This window comes from Meles meles, chromosome 13, assembly GCF_922984935.1.
Source record: "Meles meles chromosome 13, mMelMel3.1 paternal haplotype, whole genome shotgun sequence".
In the NCBI taxonomy this organism is placed as follows: domain Eukaryota; kingdom Metazoa; phylum Chordata; class Mammalia; order Carnivora; family Mustelidae; genus Meles; species Meles meles.
The window spans coordinates 52836618-52855700 of NC_060078.1; the positions used below are offsets into that span (position 1 = coordinate 52836618).

The window sequence follows — 19083 nt, forward strand, 5'->3', positions numbered from 1 at the left end:
GGAGCTACAGGCAGAGGGAGAAGGGGAAGCAGGCTCCCCGCTGAGCAAGGAGCCCAATGTGGGGCTCAATACCAGGACCCTGGGAACATGACCTGAGCCAAAGGCAAATGCTTAACCAACTGAGCCACCAAAGCACCTCAGTAATTAATTTTAAAGCCAAATATTCATGAAGGTGCAAATTTTCAGTTATAAATAAGTCCTGGGGCTGTAATGTACAACATGGTGACTATAGTTAATAATACTGTATCGCATATTTGAAAGTTGCTAAGAGAGTAGACATTAAAAGTTTTTACCACAAGAAAAAAAAAGTTGTAGGGGCGCCTGGGTGGCTCAGTGGGTTAAGCTTCTGCCTTTGGCTCGGGTCATGATCTCAGGGTCCTGGATGGAGCCACACCAGGCTCTCTGCTCAGCAGGGAGCCCGCTTCCCTCCCTCTCTGTCTGCCTTTCTGTCTACTTGTGATCTCTCTCTCTCTCTCTGCCAAATAAATAAATAAAAATCTTTTTTTAAAAATTGTAACTATGTATGGTAATAGATGTTAACTTATTGTGGTGATCATTTTGCAATATATATAATTATTGATCATGTTGTACACCTGAAACTAATATAAACATCTATGTCAATTATACCTCAATTTTAAAATATCCATATATAAACGTGTGTTGGAGAGGATGTGGAGAAAGGGGAACCCTCTTACACTGTTGGTGGGAGTGCAAGTTTGTGCAGCTACTTTGGAGAACAGTGTGGAGATTCCTTAAGAAATTAAAAATAGAGCTTCCCTATGACCCTGCAATTGCACTACTGGGTATTTACCCCAAAGATACAGATGTAGTGAAAAGAAGGGCCATCTGTACGCCAATGTTTATAGCAGCAATGGCCACGGTCACCAAACTGTGGAAAGGACCTTCAACGGATGAATGGTAAGGAAGATGTGGTCCATATACACTATGGAGTATTATGCCTCCATCAGAAAGGATGAATACCCAACTTTTGTATCAACATGGACGGGACTGGAAGAGATTATGCTGAGTGAAATAAGTCAAGCGGAGAGAGTCAATTATCATATGGTTTCACTTATTTGCAGAGCATAACAAGTAACATGGAGGACATGGGGAGATGGAGAGGAGAAGGGAGTTGAGGGAAATTGGAAGGGGAGATGAACCATGAGAGACTATGGACTCTGAAAAACAACCTGAGGGTTTTGAAGAGGCGGGGGGTGGGAGGTTGGGGGAGCCAGGTGATGGGTATTAAGGAGGGCACGCATTGCATGGAGCACTGGGTGTGGTACAAAAACAATGAATTCTGTTACGCTGAAAAGAAATTTTAAAAAAATGTTATTTTGTTAAAAAAAAAATCCATATATATTTTATGTATCTGTATTCATCTTGGGCCTAATTAATGCACAGTGGCCCAGATATCTTTATATAAAAAGTTTTACACATCAAAAATTTGTGAACTTGAGGTGCTTGGCTGGCTCAGTCAGGAAAGCATGTGACCCTTGATCTTGAGGTTGTAAGTTCAAGCCCCATGTTGGATGAAGAGATTACTTAAAAATAAAATCTTTAAAATAAAAATTTGTGAACTTATAGAGTACCTAAATTTGTACTCTCAAAAAAAAAGTGTCCTGGGGTGTCTGGATGGTTCAGTTGGCTAAGTCTGCCTTTGGCTCAGGTCATGATCTCAGGGTCCTGGGATGGAGCCATGTTGGGCTCCCTGCTAAGCTGGGAGTCTGCTTCTCCCTCTCCCTCTAGCCCCTGCTTGTGCTCTCTCTTATTCATGCTCTCTCTCAAGTAATTAAAATCTTTAAAAGTAAATAAACTTGCTGATTTGATAAAGCATACCTCCCTTTACTAGATCTAATTATTTTCCTACTCTCATCATGGTAACTCAGTCATAAGAACCTTCTGAAGAGTGGAAAAACCACAGAATAATTTCAGAAAATATAGTTAAGCTTAAATGGGTCATTTTTTTCTTCCCCTATACTAATTCTGCTTTATATTTTAAATTTCCATTAAAAAATTATTCTGAGAGGGGCGCCTGGGTGGCTCAGTGGGTTAAGCCTCTGCCTTCAGCTCAGGTCATGATCTCAGGGTCCTGGGATCGAGCCCCACATCTGGCTCTCTGCTCAGCAGGGAGCCTGCTTCTCCCTCTCTCTCTGCCTGCCTCTCTGCCTACTTGTGATCTCTATCTGTCAAATAAATAAATAAAATCTTTAAAAAAAAATTATTCTGAGAGACCATATGTTTTTTCAGAAGACTTCAGAGAAGCAAACTCTATTCAGTTAATGTTTTAAGTTGTCTTCAAATCTCCTGACAGTTTTACCATTTCACTTTAAATGCTATTCAAAAGCCGCCCTCACTAAATTGGAATCAACAGGCACCACTCAGGGAGCTGGCCTGAGAGGTATCACCAGCTTCCACAGTTTCAACTTCTATTCCCAAAGTTTTAGCGGTGGCTATGAGCATTTTCCTAAGAGCTTTCCAAACTACCTGCTAGACATTCCATACACAAGGCTCATTGTATCATTTATCATTATCTATAGACAAGGGTCAACCACTTAACCCAATATTTAAGGCTCTACCCTTCTAATCCTAACCCATGTTCCCAGATAATATTATCCCTACTTCTCCAGGCAAGTTGGTGTACTCAGGGTCTGAAGCTTGCCAATGTTACTGATCCCATATGGAATGCCCTCTTCATACTTTCTACTTATCCTAATCTCACCTTTCTTCAGAGCCTCCTTCAAACATCAGTTCCTAATAATAGCATCTATCTGTATCATGCATTTATTGCTTTGCATTTCTATTTATCTTTTCTCTAAGCTTCTTGGGAAGGCACAACAAAGTCTGGCAGAGTATTTTGCAGAGAGCTCACTAATCAAAGCTAACATTTCTGGAACACATACTGTGCGCTAGACAAAATGCCAAGTGCTTTCCACATATTAGTTCATTTAATCCATGTAAAAAACCCATGAGATAAATACTGTTACCGTCCCTAATTCCAGATGACAAAATGGAAACTTAGAAAGATGATTACCTGTCCAAGTTACAAAACTAGTAAATGCCAGATCTAGGACCCAATTTCAGGTTTGTCTAATTCTAAAGTGTCTTTCACTTGTGACTCATACAAACAGATCCTCTTGTCCTACTTGATCCATACAGCCTACAATACAGCTTGGGCTTCAAAGGTACGAAAAGAGGGAAAACTGTGGCTCAGCAACTTTTCTTTCTCCCATTGATACAAAGCTTTTATACAATGACCTTTGCCTGAAAACCAGAGATAAGCTCTAACCAAAGGATTCCAAATTCCACCCATGGGCAAGACCCAATCCCACTCCAGAGTGTTCTAAAAACAACCTGTCTTCAAGAGAATGAATCATCAAAAGAACTGAGTTTAGTCTTTAAGGATCTTAAGAGCAAGACTGGTCCAGGCCTGAAAGTGATGGAGAGAACCTTTCTTTGCCATAATCTGCTTTAACAGCCAGTAATTTATAGGTGCTGTACAAGTTAGGTATCAGAGGAATCATCAGAACAAAAGGAAGGGCAATGGTCAGTACGTCCACCCAGGTAGCCCTTAGGTCCTAGTATTTGAAATCAAATGGTGTTTGTGTAATATCAGGGCCTTCCATTCACAGAGATTAGCTTTACCAAACTCTTTCATTTTTTTTTAAAACTCTTTCATTTTTATTATCTCACTTGATGTTAACAGCCCTGTGCAGTAGATAGACAGCATAGGGCCCTCACATTCACTTAAGCAGATTGTGCAATGCACCAGAAGGCTAGCCCCTAAAGCTACTGGAGAATGAAATCTAACACATGTTCTGCTCATCCAGCTCATGAAACTTAATATAGAGCTGTATCTACTTGGGAAAAAAGGCACCTTTTCCCAATTTCCACAAAGGGACTATATGAACAGGTAACAGTCACAAGGATAACTACTGGGATCCCCACTTTAAAGATGTGGATGTCAATTATGCCTAAATAAAGCTAAAAAAATAATAAATAAAGATGTGGAAACCCGGGTTCAAGGATGTTTGAAAATATAGTTAATAGGGGCGCCAGGGTGGCTCAGTGGGTTAAAGCCTCTACCTTCGGCTCAGGTCATGATCCCAGGGTCCTGGGATCGAGCCCCGCGTGGGGCTCTCTGTTCAGCGGGGAGCCTGCTTCCTCCTCTCTCTCTGCCTGCCTCTCTGCTTACTTGTGATCTCTGTCAAATAAATAAATAAAATCTTAAAAAAAGAAAATATAGTTAATAAATAGTAGATCTAAGATTAGAATTGAGGTCTTCCAACTCACTAGATAACACACTTTTTCAACTACTACACAAGTCTCCCATTGGTTCAGTTTAATGCAGGCTCTCTGTCTTCTCATGTGGCAGACCAGTACTTTCAGCACTTTGCTATAAACAGCTGAACCAAAATCCAGAGCTTTTTGGTGTAGTTCTGTCCTGAGGCCATAACTGTTCTCTTATTGAGGAAACTGAGATATATGTGCCAACTGTACCAAGAGGAATATTTTAGATGGATCTCTTATCACTTTGGGAAAAACAAATTGGGTCACCTGCCCTAATGTTAATGGATCATACATCATCACAGTGGCAGGGATTCAACATTATTAATATTATGGGAGGTGGTGTGTGGAAAGGACATTGGATATGAAATGCAATTATCTGAATTTAGATACGAGCATTACCACTTATTAGCTTCCTGGCCCTGGGAGATAACAAAAACAAATATTTATTAAGTACATACTATTTGCTTTGTCCTGCACTCTATTTATATGATGAATGACTGCACACAACCCTGAGAGGGATATCATTATCCCCATTTCACAGATGAAAATATTGAGGCTCTGAGAAGTCCAGGTAACTTACCCTACATCACACTGTTGGTAAGTGGAGAAGCCAGGATTTAAACCCTCCAATATGATTCTAAGACCCATGTTCTCAATTTCTCAGTCTTTGTTTCCTCTAGAATAAAATAGAGATTATAATAACAGCTGCCCTACCTACATCAGAATTATATTAGCATGTATGAGGGTATTTTTAATAAACTATAAAGCAGTAAAGGTCAATGTATGAAATCCATAGCTAATATTGACAGGCAGATATATTTATCTGGAAGGTCTACATTTAAGTATAGATTTCCTTGTCTCCTTTCCACTTAACAATGGGAGTCAAATGACCTATGTTAAGCCCATGCTTCTTAGAGCAACAATGATCTTGCTATCCAGACATTTCTTATCCCACCTCTTTCTATATCCTGTGTTTCCTACTATGGTAGCAGAGTACAGTGGGACATACCCTTAAAGTGCCACAGGATATAGATTTTATTATTAGTTTCAAAATCAGTGGATTGAGAGAATTTCTTCATCATCTGCTGATGACAATGATAATGATATTCATACTAATGGATCACTTAGTCTATGTAGGCATCTAGTTAAGCCTTTTCTATGCCTTATCAGTTAATCTGCATAGTAACTCTAAAAAGACAGAAGCTATCATTCTTCTCATTTTTCACTAAGGAAACCAGGGCTTAGAAATGCTAGATAAGGGCGCCTGGGTGGCTCAGTGGGTTAAGCCTCTGCTTTCGTCTCAGGTCATGATCTCAGGGTCCTGGGATCGAGCCCCGCGTCGGGCTCTCTGCTCAGCTGGGAGCCTGCTTCCTTCTTTCTCTCTGCCTGCCTCTCTGCCTGCTTGTGATCTCTCTGTCAAATAAATAAATTAAAAAAAAAAAAGAAAGAAATGCTAAATAATTTGCCCAAGGCGATGTAACTTGTGAGTGAATAAGCTCTGTCTATTTTGAGTCCAAAACTCAAGCTCTAAAGCCTAACTCTCATCCCTTACCTCCTGCCATACCCAAGCACAACCCAGAGGACTTACAACAGTGCCCACTCTTTCTTCCTTACCGTTAGGCTTCTGGCTCCCACTCTTTCTTACTTTAGTGACCATATATTTTCCAAACAAAAGTAAAAATATGTGGTCTGACAAGCTTTAATAAACTCCAGAAAAATCTAAGACCTGTGGTTGTTTATCTTTCTCTCTGTACCTGATCACTGAGAACAAGCCCTATTCAGAGCATTCTTGGTTTTTCTTTGAGTCCAGGCCTGGCACATCTTGGTGTTAAACCATCTTCTTTAGTTTTAAACCCATCTTCACTAAAAAGCCTAAGAGTTTCTTGGAGAATGAGAGCTCAATTAGTGTTATTATTCTGAAAAACTCCTCTCTCAAAAGAAAAATATGAAAGGAAGAAAGGTTTTCCCTCTTTTTTTAAAAAAAAATAAGTTCTTGAGACATCCCTTTGAAACATCCCACTCTTCTAGAAATGGCTTCTCCCGGGGAGAGGAGAGAAGGGGAAAAGAGAAGTTTATCTGCTCTCTTAAGGGGAAAACACTGTTTCGCCTCTCCTTTTCATTTTTTAAAGTTTATTTATTTATTTATGTAATCTCTACACCCAATGTGGGCTTGAACTCAAGATGCCAAGATCAAGAGTCACATGCCCTTCCAACTGAGCCAGCCAGGTGCCCCTGCCTTTCCTTTATAAAGTGGCTCTTCATTGCTATTTGCACAGTAGGTCCTCCCTACAAAAGAGAGAACAAAAAAAGAAAGCACAAACCCTAAATTTCATTTACTGAAATAATCTGCAAATTCCTTCATTCAACATTTATTGAGTACCTACTATGCAATAGGCTCCCAACATTCACTATTGCTCTCTTCCACCCAAATTCAAGATCAAGAACACTCAAAAGTAGTAAACAAGAAAAAAAGTTCTTCCTACATTGGGGGAGAGAGGAATGGTTGTTGGAAAAATAAAAATAATAAGAAAGTACCAGATAAATATAAGTGCTACAAAGAACAAAAGAGTGATGTGACTGAGAGAATCTGGTAGGGTAGATTAGGTGATCATTAAAGATCTAATGACACCTGGGGCACCTGGGTGGCTCAGTGGATTAAGCCGCTGTCTTCGGCTCAGGTCATGATCTCAGGGTCCTGGGATCGAGCCCCGCATCGGGCTCTCTGCTCTGTGGGGAGCCTGCTTCCTCCTCTCTCTCTCTGCCTGCCTCTCTGCCTGCTTGAAATCTCTATCTGTCAAATATATAAATAAAATCTTTGAAAAAAAAAAAAAAAAAAAAAAAAAAAAAAAAGATCTAATGACACCTGAATTAAGCTCACTCCTGAACTAAAGGATCCATCCATGCAAAGACTGGTGTGCAGGATGGAAAGGGAACAGCTAATGAACAGATCCTAACAGAGGAAGAATAAGCCTTTAGAGCAGAGGTTGGCACACTTTTTCTGTAAAAGTCACATAGTCAATATTATAGACTTTGCAAGTCACATAGGTTCTCCTGAATATAACTGTTTTTGTTCTTGTTGTTGTAGTTGTTTTACAACCCTATAGAAACGTAAAAATCACTCTTAGTCCTCTGGCAGTATAAAAATAGGCTTCTGGCAAAATTTGGTCCCGCCTTAGTTTTCTGACCCATTTTAGAGGAACACTTAATCTACTGTAGCTAGAGAGCAAGTAAACAATGAGGAAAGTGGTACAAGATGAGATCTGGAAGGGAGGCAGGAACCAGATCATGTAGAGCCCTTTAGGCTAAGCTAAGATTTTGGATTTTTTTCTGTGTGACGGAAATCCCCTGGAGAGCCTTAAGCAAAACAGTGACATGGTCTGCTTTAAGCTTTCAAAAGACCATTGTGGTTGTCTGTGGAGAACAGACTGTAGTTGGGGTAAGAGTGGAAGCAGAGTTGACTAGAAGGCCAGCTACTGTATCATCCAGGCCAGAGAAGATGAAGGTGGTGGTGGTAGAGACAGAAAGTGAACTGAACACCCTCAGTGAAAAGCTGTGTTTATCAGTGATGAACAAAATCATGGATGGATTCTTGAAATTTTACCTTAAAATCAAAACAGTAGGATAAAGAGCTTAGGTTGAGCTATAAATAGTATTAAGTTTGATTCACAGGAAAATCTTGGTTACTCAAATTTTTAGCAATATTTTGACATTTTTGATTTATAGATATTTGATTTTCAGGAAGATCTTTTTCTTTCTATTCCTAGTGAAATGATTCACAGTATCTCTGCTGTGTATCTCTGCTCCCCTTTTCACCTCAATTTTTATAGACTTAGAATGCTCCTCTCGTTTCAGAGTGCACCACAGTCAATCAAAAGACTGTGTAAGGTAACTACTCTTTTAAAATCTAAGAAACTTCCAACTTCCCTTGGCCATACACCCCTCTCTCTGAAAATTTCCACCATGAGGAAGTTGAAAATATAAGTGGTTCTCACATTATCCAAAATCATTTCCTTGTTCTCTTTCACAAAAGTACTGCAGAGGGGCACCGGGATGGCTCAGTCAGTTAAAAGTCTGCCTTCAGCTCAGATCACGATCTCAGGGTCCTGGGATCCAGCCCCGGGTCAGGTTCCCTGCTTGGTGGTAGGCCTGCTTCTTCCTCTCCTTCTGCCCCAGACTCCACATCCTGTGGTGCATGCACTCTCCCTCTCTGTCCCAAGTAAATAAAATCTTAAAAAAAAAAAACTACTGCCAAGTTTTGAAAATTCATCAAGTTGTACATTTACTTTGGGCACTTTTTTTATATATATTTTACGACTTTTTAAAAGTTGTTTGTTGGTGTGGAATACCCAGACACACACACACACACACACACACACACACACACACACACACAGAGGTTCCAATGATCATAGCCTTTAGAGGGTAGTCAGATTAGACCGTGTCATACGTTGAGTTCCTTAGAGGCAGTTTCTGAGACCAAGTTTTGCATGCAAATGTTTTATTGCAGATAGGACACAACTGGCAACTACATTTACAATAAAATGAAGAAGGCAGGAAGAGTCAAGAGAGATATATTGACCCCCCAAGGTGGTTACAACTGAGTACTCAGCTGATCTTGTGATAAGCTCTGGAGCTGAAATGGCCCTTAGGCTTGCCTCAAATAAGGCAAGGAAGCTAAATCTTTGCATCTTAAATCAGCCAGTCACTGACTATAGGCTCTCGGGAAGACAACCTGAAGTGAGGATAGACAGAAGAGGATAGAGGAGTCTTATCCCGGAAGGAGCCATATGACTTGAGAGAAAAGAAGGAAGAGTAAAAAATGCTCAGGTTTAATCATCAGCTGCATAAAGGTGCACAGCTGAAATGGCACTTGAGTCCCCTGCATCCTAAAGCAATGCCCAGTAAAAACAAAGCTTCACATTCCATGATCAGGAGCCAGTATCTCCATCAGCTATGGGATGAGCACTTCAGCGAGAAGAGAGGATCCAGTTGAAGCATCATGGCAGCCACTACAGAGGGGTATTCAGGTATTCTCATAGAGTCAGTTTTACCATTTAAGGTTCATCATGGTGTATAGTATTTTACCATGGGTATACAGCATTTTAATTAAAATACTCTAGTAAAGTTTAGAATATCAAATATACTAACTAGTATGCTAATTAGTATTTTCACTAAAACACGAAGTTTTACTATGTAACATAGTATCTTACTATGAGCACACTGCATTTTATTAAAAATAAACAGATTTCATGTTCAAATATTTAGGAACACACTTTTAAAAAATACTGCTGGAAAAGTGACTCAAGTGCCATTTCAACTGTGCACCTTTATGCAGCTGATGATTAAACCTGAGCATTTTTTACTCTTCCTTCTTTTCTCTCAAGTCATATGGCTCCTTCTGGGATAAGACTCCTCTATCCTCTTCTGTCACTGCCACCATTTCGGGTCTGCACCTTCATCTCCTCAAACCTAAAATGTCTCCTATGTTCAATGTCACCCAAGTTTTTTTTTGTTTTTGTTTTTGTTTTTTTTTTCTTTTTAATCTGTCAGAGAGAGAGAGAGCACAAGCAGGAAGTGCAGCAGGCAGAGGGAGCCTGATGTGGGACTCAATCCCAAGACCCTGGGATCATGACCTGGGCCAAAGGCAGACATTTAACCAATGGAGTCACCCAGGCATCCCTCACCCAAGTTGTTACAGAGATTAGAGGAATGCTCCACTGCATGCCTTGCATTAATTCCTCAAATAGTCACTGAAAGCCTGTATAAGGCTTTAGGGAAATAACTTTGGGCAAGAAGACACAATCCCTCCAACTCTTATAAACAGTAATTTCTAGTGAGTGAGGTCTTAGTCAATATCATGATAAATAATTTCATAGAAGTTGTGATAAAAATGCTTGAAGAAGTACCAGATGTATGAAACCATATGATGTCAGGATCTGGATTAAGAGGTCAGAATGTTTTCTAATGTAAGCAAGATGAGCCTTAAAGAACAAAAGGATAAAGTTCAAAGGAAGAATGTTCTATGCAAAGAGAATAGCATACTTCTGGCTACCTTAAGGCTCTGGAAAAGAGGTAGCACAGTGTGCCCAGGGAACTAAAGAAGAAAGCCGGTAGCCACATTCTGGAGCTTGTAAGTAAGGAAACTGGTAAGTAAGCAAGGGCATTATAAAGCCATTAGAAGTAGGATTTTATTTTGCTTTTAAAAAAATCTTTTCATGGGGCACCTGGGTGGCTCAGTGGGTTAAGCCTCTGCCTTCGGCTCAGGTCATGATCCCAGGGTCCTGGGATCCAGCCCCACATTGGGCTCTCTGCTTAGCAGGGAGCCTGCTTCCCCCTCTCTCTGCCTGCTGCTCTGCCTACTCATGACCTCTGTCTGTCAAAGAAATAAATAAAAATTAAAAAAAAAAAAAAGAACTACTTTTAAAAAAATCTTTTCATTTGGAGATAAATTCAGAATTGCAAAATTATAAAAAAGAATCTCCTTATACTTTTCAACCACATTCTCCAAATGTTAACAATGTAAATGACCACAGGAGGGTCATCAAAATCAATTGATTCATTACTTATTACCTAATTTACAGACCTTATTTTACCAACTGCTCCACTAATATCCCTTTTAAGATTCCAATCCAGAATCACACATTGCTTTCATTGTCATGTCTCCTTAGTTTCCTTTAATATGGGATAGTCCTCAGTGTTTATCTTTCATGGCCTTGACTCTTTTGAAAAGCACTGGCCAGTTATTAGGTAAAATGTACCTCAATTATGGTTTATCTAATGTTTCCTCATGATCAAATTCAGGTTATATATTTTTGGCAATAATACTACAAAAGTGATGCTGTGTCCTTCTTGGTGCATCATTTCAGAGTGAACATGATAGTGTCTGTCAGATTTCTTCACTGTAAAACTATTCACTTTTTACTTAACCATCTTTGGGAAGATTTTTTTTTTTTTTGGTAAGATTTACTTCTTCAAGAGAGAGAGTCGGGGGAGGGACAGAGGAAGAGAATCTTCAAGCAGACTCCCCACTGAGCTAAGGGCCTGTTGCAGGGCTTGATCTCACAATCCGTGAGATCATGACCTGTGAGATCACAACCCATGAGATCACAACCTGAGCTGAAATCAAGAGTCGGACATTTAACCAACTGAGCCATCCAAGCACCCCATCTTTGGGAAGATATTTTCTCTTGAATATTCTGTTTCTCAACATACTTTATCCAATAATTTTCACATCCATTAATGATTCTTGCCTGCATCAATTATTTCTGTGGTATTTGCAAATGGTGATCTGCTCTTCTCATCAACTCGTCTACATTAGCTTTAATGCTGCTCTAAGGAAGATTTTTTTCCTTCTCCCGATTTATTCATTTATTTTTTATCAGCAAGAACTCATGGATTCATATTTTATTACAGAAGTTGTAATTCATTACTATTATTATTTTGTTACTCAAAATGTCTCCTGTCTCATTGGAATCCCTTCAGGTTGGCTGCCAGGTCTTTTTTTTTTTTTTTTTTTTTTTTTTTTTGAGCAATCCCTACTTTCTGGCACTGCAGATGTTCCAGCTCATGTATTTTTCCTGCCTCAATGTGGAATTAGCAAAGAGATAATTTCGCTAGAAAAAGCCTGGTTTGAGATACCACTTGATATATTCACTGGGGTGTCATCATCTTAGGTTCTCTCAACAGAGCTAAAAAGCATATTTATGCATACATCTGTGTTTATATCTATAGAATCATGAGTTTGTATCAATTCCTCCAATTCCAATAAAATATTACAGGGTTCATTATAGCCTTAGAAGTGTCCTTTATTTTTTTGAGAGACAGTACATGCATGTGCACACCCTGTGAGTAGGGGGTGGGAGACAGGGAGAGAGATGGAGAGAGAATCTTGAGCAGACTCCACACTGACTGCAGAGTCCAACATGAGGTTCCATCTCATGATCCTGAGATCCTGACCTGAGATGAAACCAAGAGTCGTACATTTAACCCACTGAGCCACCCAGGCACCCCAGAAGGTTTTTTTTTTTTTTAATTTTTTTTTACTTCAATAAATATTTACTGAACACCTGCCATTGGCCAGCCTCTGTGCTAGATACTGAGGATATAGTATTGAACAAAACCAGTATGGTTTCTTGGTCCCTGTCCTTGCCCTTACGAAGTTTAGATTCTGGAGGTACAGTTTATTAACTATTCCCTTTTTCTCCAAAATGGCTAAATTTAAATTTATGCTTTTTACTGGCTCTTTCTCAACAGGATTCAAATGGGCCACAGAAGGATTTTAAGCAGATAACATAATCAGTTCTACATTTCTTTTTCTTTTTAGTTCTACATTTCTTAAAAGGTCAGTCTACTGGAGAATCAAAGGGAGAAAAGAGCAGACTGGAAAGCCAATTTTCAAATCAGTTGGGGTGAGGCTGTTAAGTAGTTCAAGGAAGAGATGACAGTCAACTGGACTGAGGTGAAGGCAAGAAGAAAGGAAACAACTGTATTTGAGAAATAGTTAGGAGATAAATGGACCATTTTGGTGAGACTGAAAGTTAGGAGGATGAGGTAAAGAAGAAAAATTACTCAAGGAAGACTCCTAGGTTTCTCAGTGTAGATACAAAAAGACTGGTTCACATTTCCATATATTGTAAATACAACTACATGTCTCTTGCATTAAATTGTAAGCAACCTGATGACCAGATATGGTTCATATCTTTGTATCCCCAGTATCTCCTACAGTGTCTGGTACAAAGTTGGAGCTCAAGAAATGTTGAACAAATGACTGAATGGATGACCTTCCTCAGAATTACCAAGTTGAGATTTCAGCTGTAGAGAATCAAATTAGATAAAACACCCTCATAAAGGTTTCAAACTACCTAAGCAGAGGAAAAGTACATATGCTGAATATCTATTCTCCCAGAAGGGTATATCCTGGTTTATTAGTTTATTATGTATACTTTCTCTTGTATCATTAATTCAATCTACCCAAGACAGAAGCTATAAAATAGAAGTAAGTGTTTGGCTATAACAATGAATTTAACTTTGCACGTAATAGATTGCCAAATACTATGCCTGTTAATTGCCTGTCCCTGGCAGGGGGTGGAGGTAAGGAGAGGCCTCTGTTTTCTCAACTCTCAAATGAGGCTATGGGGTTTAGGTGAGAAGTTTCCAGCCTCAAGAAGGCATTCCATAAAGGCTGACACTCTTTGTCTTCATGTATCTATATACTCCTTCAAGACACAATACACAAGACACAAAACCACTTCCCCAAACTAGGAAGCCTGCCCAGACCACCCGTTTGCAGCAATCTCTTTTTCCTTCTCTGAGCTCCTGGAATACTTATCTAATAAAATTCTTCAAAAATTAATCAAGGGTAGTCCTGTGACTGCTCTTGTAAGAAACTGTTTTCTTTTTTACTTGTTATTTAACTACTCACATACTTATACACTGTTCTCCAGTGAGGTCAGATACGTCTTCATACATGAATGTGAAGCCAGCTATGCCACTTATCTGCTATGACTTCATCTTCCCAGTTTTCAGTGTTCTCATCTGTAAAACGGGAGACATAGATACCTCCCTGGTAAGGTTGTTGTTAGGATTTGAAGTAACGTATGCAGAGGGTTCAGTGCATGCCGCATGTCTGGTATTCAACAAATAGATGCCAACAAGCACCAGTGAGGGCAGTTATCAGATCTGCTCCAAATTTCAATCCTGTCCCAGATTCAGCACTTCACAGAGTACCTCACACATGGTTGCTGCTTGATATTTAGTTTATTTTTACTCCATCTTTTCCAAAAAAGATTTAAGGCAGCTAGGTGTTCAACAAATATTTGCTAAATGATGACAGGCCATACTTTCCAGTCAGATGTTCTTTCTTCCTTTCAGCCCTTTCCATAATAAGCAAAACACCCCAATATTGTGACTTTTTAAACATTTTTAATCATCCTTCACTTGCACCAAGGATTTCTTCTGTTACTTTTTGATCTAATTAAAATAGTTATAGTTTAAAAATTTTAACTATAAAATACATGCTCATGGTGAAAATGAAAACATTATGAGGCAATCAAATGAAAAGTATGCTCTTCTCCCCATATTCAGTCTTACCATCCAGAGGTAATATTTTTTATTTTTTAAAAAGATTTTATTTATTTATTCGACAGACAGAGAGGCAGGCAGACAGAGAGGAGGTGGGAACAGGCTCCCTGCTCAGCAGAGAGCCCAATGCGGGGCTTGACCCTGAGATCATGACTTGAGCTGAAGGCAGAAGCTTAACCCACTGAGCCACCCAGGCGCCCTTGGAGGTAATATTTTTTAAAAAACAATTTCCAAATCTTTGTACATCTACATCCTGAAGTTAAAATAAAATGAAATACTCTGCCTGCCTCTCTGCCTAGTTGTGATTTCTCTCTGTCAAATAAATAAAAAATATTTAAAAAATAAAATAAAATGAAATGAAATAAAACAAGTAAATGGGATTGTGTGTGTGTGTGTGTGTGTGTGTGTGTGTGTCTATGTATGTATGTATATAGATATATACACACACACATACTATCAACTACCTGCCTTTTTCACTTCATATGTACTTAGTGTTTACTGGTTTTGGTGTTTGGCAACTATCCTGCCTTCTTTAGTTATTAATTAAAGATTTGCCATGATGTAGTGTCTTATTAATATAGGTTCCAAAAGGGTCTTTTCATCTCTTTTGCTGTACTCTATCCCCAGCACCTAAATAAAACCTGAAACATAAACATATAGTCAATAAATACTTGCTAATGAATGTACTTCCTTCTGAGGAACTGCCTTCATTCATTCAAGGTATACTGCCCACTCTTAGCTAAGTGACAGAAAAGACTGATTAGATGCCTCATCCTTAAATCCGGAACTGTGAGTAGAATAAAAACAATGCTGAATTCCAGTGCTGAACCCATTTAAGCATGAGGAATGTCCCTGCTAACAATATTCTCTGGAGTGGCTGCTACTTCACGGTTCTAGCCTGGTTCTCCTGCCTTACCTTTAATTTTGTAAACTAACCCGTATCTTCCCAATGAATTGCCCTTTGGTTGTTCAGCATTTCTCAACCTCAGCACTACTGATAAAATTTTTTTTAAGGCTTTCTTTTTTTAAGTAAGCTCTACACCCCATGTGGGGCTCAAACTCACAACCCCGAGATTAAGAGTCTTACACTCCACCAACCAAGCCAGTCAGGTGCCCCAGCACTACTGACATTTTGAGCTACATAATTCTTTGTTCTGAGGGGCTGTTCTGTGCATTGCAGATTTTTTAGCAGCACTGTTGGTTTCTACCCAGCAGATGCCAGTAGCTTTCCCTGTGTAACAATCGAAAATGTCTCCAGACATTAACAAATGTCCCCTAAAGGGGTTTAATTAGCTAGTTGATTTCTACGGAACAACAACAACAAAAATCCTAACTGATGGCTGCTATATTTTTGGCAACTTTCCCTTATGGCCTGTATAGAATATCTCATTTGTTTAAATAGCCCAGTTATATCCTATTATATGGGTGTATCATACATTATTAAAACAGTCTATTAATAATGGATTTCAAGGTCTTCTCTGGTGTTATAATTTCTTTAAAGATTTTATTTTTAAGGAATCTGTACACCCAACATGGGCTTGAATTCACAACTCCAAGATCAAGATTCACTTGTTCCAACAACTGAACCAGCCAGGTGCCTTACCTGGTATTATTTTAAATAGCAGCTTTGTGGAGACATAATTCAAAACACCATATAATTCATCCATTGAAAATCTACAATTCAGTGGCTCTTAGTACATTCAGAGTTGCAATCCTCACTGTAATCAATTTTAGAACAATTTCATCTCCTCAAAAAGAAACTTCTGCACACCTTAATTGTCACCACCCCCAAAGCCCTGTCTGCCACAGCCCTAGGCAGCCATTAATCTATTTTCTATCTCTGCACACTTACCTATTCTTAATAGTTCATGAAATGGAATCCTAGAACATGTGCTCTTTGGAATTATTTCACTTAAGTGTAATGCTTTCAAGGTTCATCCACGTTGGAGCATGTATCAGTATTTCAATTCTATTTATTTGACAGAGAGAGAGAGATCACAAGTAGGCAGGGAGACAGGCAGAGAGAGAAAGGGAGAAGCAGGCTTCCTGCTGAGCAGAGAGCCCAATGTGGGGCTCGATCCCAGGACCCTGAGATCATGACCTGAGCCGAAGGCAGAGGCTTAACCCACTGAGCCACCCAGGTGCCCCAGCTTCAATTTTTTTGTTGTTGAACAATATTCCATTGCATGGACATACCACATTTCATCTCCCCATTCATCATTTGATGGACATTGGGTTGCTCCACTTTTTGTCTATTATGAATAATGCTTCTATTACTAATCATCTACAGTTTTTATGTAGACATGTTTTCACTTCTCTTGGGTATAGATCTGGAGGTAGGACTGCTAGGTCATTTGGAAACTTTATATTTTACCTTCTGAGGAGCTGCCTGTTTTCCAAAGTGACTGCACCATTTTATCTTCCCAACAGCAGTGTACTAGAGTTCCAATTTCTTCACATTCTTTTTTTTTTTAAAGATTTTATTTATTTATTTGACAGACAGAGATCACAAGTAGGCAGAGAGGCAGGCAGAGAAATAGAGGAAGGGAAGCAGGCTCTCCACTGAGCAAAGAGCCCGATGCGGGGCTTGATCCCAGGACGCTGGAATCATGACCTGAGCTGAAGGCAGGGGCTTTAACCCACTGAGCCACCCAGGTGCCCCCAATTTCTTCACTTTCTTACCAACATTTGTCCTTTTTTGATTTGCATCTCCCTGATAGTTAATGTTGGTGAGTATCTCTTCATGTACTTACTGGCCATTTGTGTATCATTGGAGAAATGTCTATTCAGAACCTTTGCCCATTTTTTAATTGAGTTATTTGCCTTCCTACTACAGAGTTGAAATAAATCTTCATATATTCTAGATACAAATCCCCTTTCAGACACATGATTTCCAAAAATTTTTTCCCACTCTGTGGGATGTCCTTTCACTTTCTCAACAGTATCCTTTACAGCACAAAAATTTAAATTTTTTGGCAATCCTTCAGGTAAAAGTAGTGTGCCATGAGCAGCCAGCTGTTTGCCCCTAAATCAAGTGCGTGTGTTTCTCTGAGACAACTGTCATATTTGGATGCAAATGTGTACACATTTCCCATTTCACCACACTGAATATTAAAAATGTGTGTATGTAAGGGTCAAGATTTAATGAAGTATTTTTTTACTGCTTACTGAAGAACAATCTTTTTTTTTTTTTTTTTTTCGAGAGAGAGAGAGAGAGAGAGAGAGAAAGAGCACAGGCATGCTCAAGGGGTGGAGAGGAGCAGAGAAAGAATCTTAAGCAGGCTTCATACCCAGCATGGAGCCCAATGTGGGGCTTGATCTCACAACCCTGAGATCATGGCCTGAGCCAAAAATCAAGAGTTGGATGCTTAACAACTGAGCCACCCAGGCACCCAAATCAAAAACATTCTTAAGTGAACCTCTGTTTTGATTTTACTGCATATGCATGGTGGTGAAAAGTATGTAACACTACAGTTTAGTGCCAATGCCTTTAATAGTGCAAAGGCACTAGAAGTTTCATCCATCATTGCTTGTGCCATCAATGTAAGTGCCAATGTAGTGAAAAAGGCAAATAATGTTTTAGTATTGTGAAAATAATCTTTTTTTTTTTTAAAAGATTTTATTTATTTGACACAGAGAGAGAGAGAGAGATCACAAGTAGGCAGAGAGGCAGGCAGAGAGAGAGGACAAAGCAGGCTCCCCGCTGAGCAGAGAGCCGGATGCGGGGCTCGAACCCAGGAGCCTGAGATCATGACCTGAGCCGAAGGCAGAGGCTTAATCCACTGAGCCACCCAGGCACCCCTTGTGAAAATAATCTTGACCTGACATACTCCTGGAAATGTTCTCAAGGAGTCCTAGGGGTCTGCTAGACCACACTCTGAGAACCACTACTCTATATTCATGTTTATTTGAAAAGGAAAAAAAATTCCTTATATGTACATTTTCTAATAAACTGATGCTCCAGGAACAAGATACAAGAGGGAATATGTGACATGTTGTCTTCTGATTTTTGCCTACCTTTGACATACCATTGCATATCCAGGGACATATAACCCAGAGAAAGGAATTTAAGCAAGGATAATGAAACATAATGGGTCTTCTACCATATTTATGAAGAGGAGGAGAAGGCAAGTTAGTGGATAATGATATATAAAATTGTTAATATATATTTTAAAGATTTTACTTATTTACTTGACAGAGACAGCGAGAGAGGCAACACAAGCAGGGATGTGAGAGAGGGAGAAGTAGGCTTCCCACCAAGCAGGGAGGCCCATGCAGGGCTTTCCCCCAGGACATGACCTGAGCCGAAGGCAGCCCCTTAACAACTGAGCCGCCTGGGAACCCTCCACCTTTTTTTTAAGTATGTAAAATTACTTACCCTCTGTAAATATCTACTGCATTGAGTGGATATAAGCTGTTAGGTCTATTCTCTAAGTAGCAAATAAAGACAGACAGGTCTTAGACTGTCCTCTATAAGCCAGTGAAGCCTCTGTCCAGAGTTAAGCAAAGTCAATTCAAAGTAATCCTACAGATCCTAAGCCAGTAAAATGTACTCTGGAGACCAAACTCTCCCCATAAAAGTTCTTTAGAGATGAGGAGCCTATCTACTTAAGAACTACTTAGCCTATCTAAGGATCTTCAAGCATTAATAGCTGTGTTTAAGCAAACTTTAAAATAGTTACAGATCATGGCCAAGTTACTGAGATCTAACTT

General features: G+C 39.4%; 1 protein-coding gene across 11 annotated transcripts in view; it reads right to left on the reverse strand.

The window, feature by feature from the left end:
* Window positions 1-19083, reverse strand: part of CPEB3 (cytoplasmic polyadenylation element binding protein 3) — a 195285-nt gene that overhangs the window by 170907 nt on the left and 5295 nt on the right. For 7 of the 11 annotated variants that reach the window (XM_046026535.1, XM_046026534.1, XM_046026533.1 and 4 more), the window contains one exon: window positions 13716-13824. The exons of 3 other annotated variants lie outside the window; for them this stretch is intronic. In XM_046026535.1, coding sequence (XP_045882491.1) covers window positions 13716-13758 — 43 coding nt within the window. In that variant the 5' untranslated portion in view covers window positions 13759-13824. Of the gene's footprint in view, window positions 1-13711; window positions 13825-19083 lie in introns of all 11 variants that reach the window. One more of the 11 variants, XM_046026526.1, reaches the window with a different exon arrangement.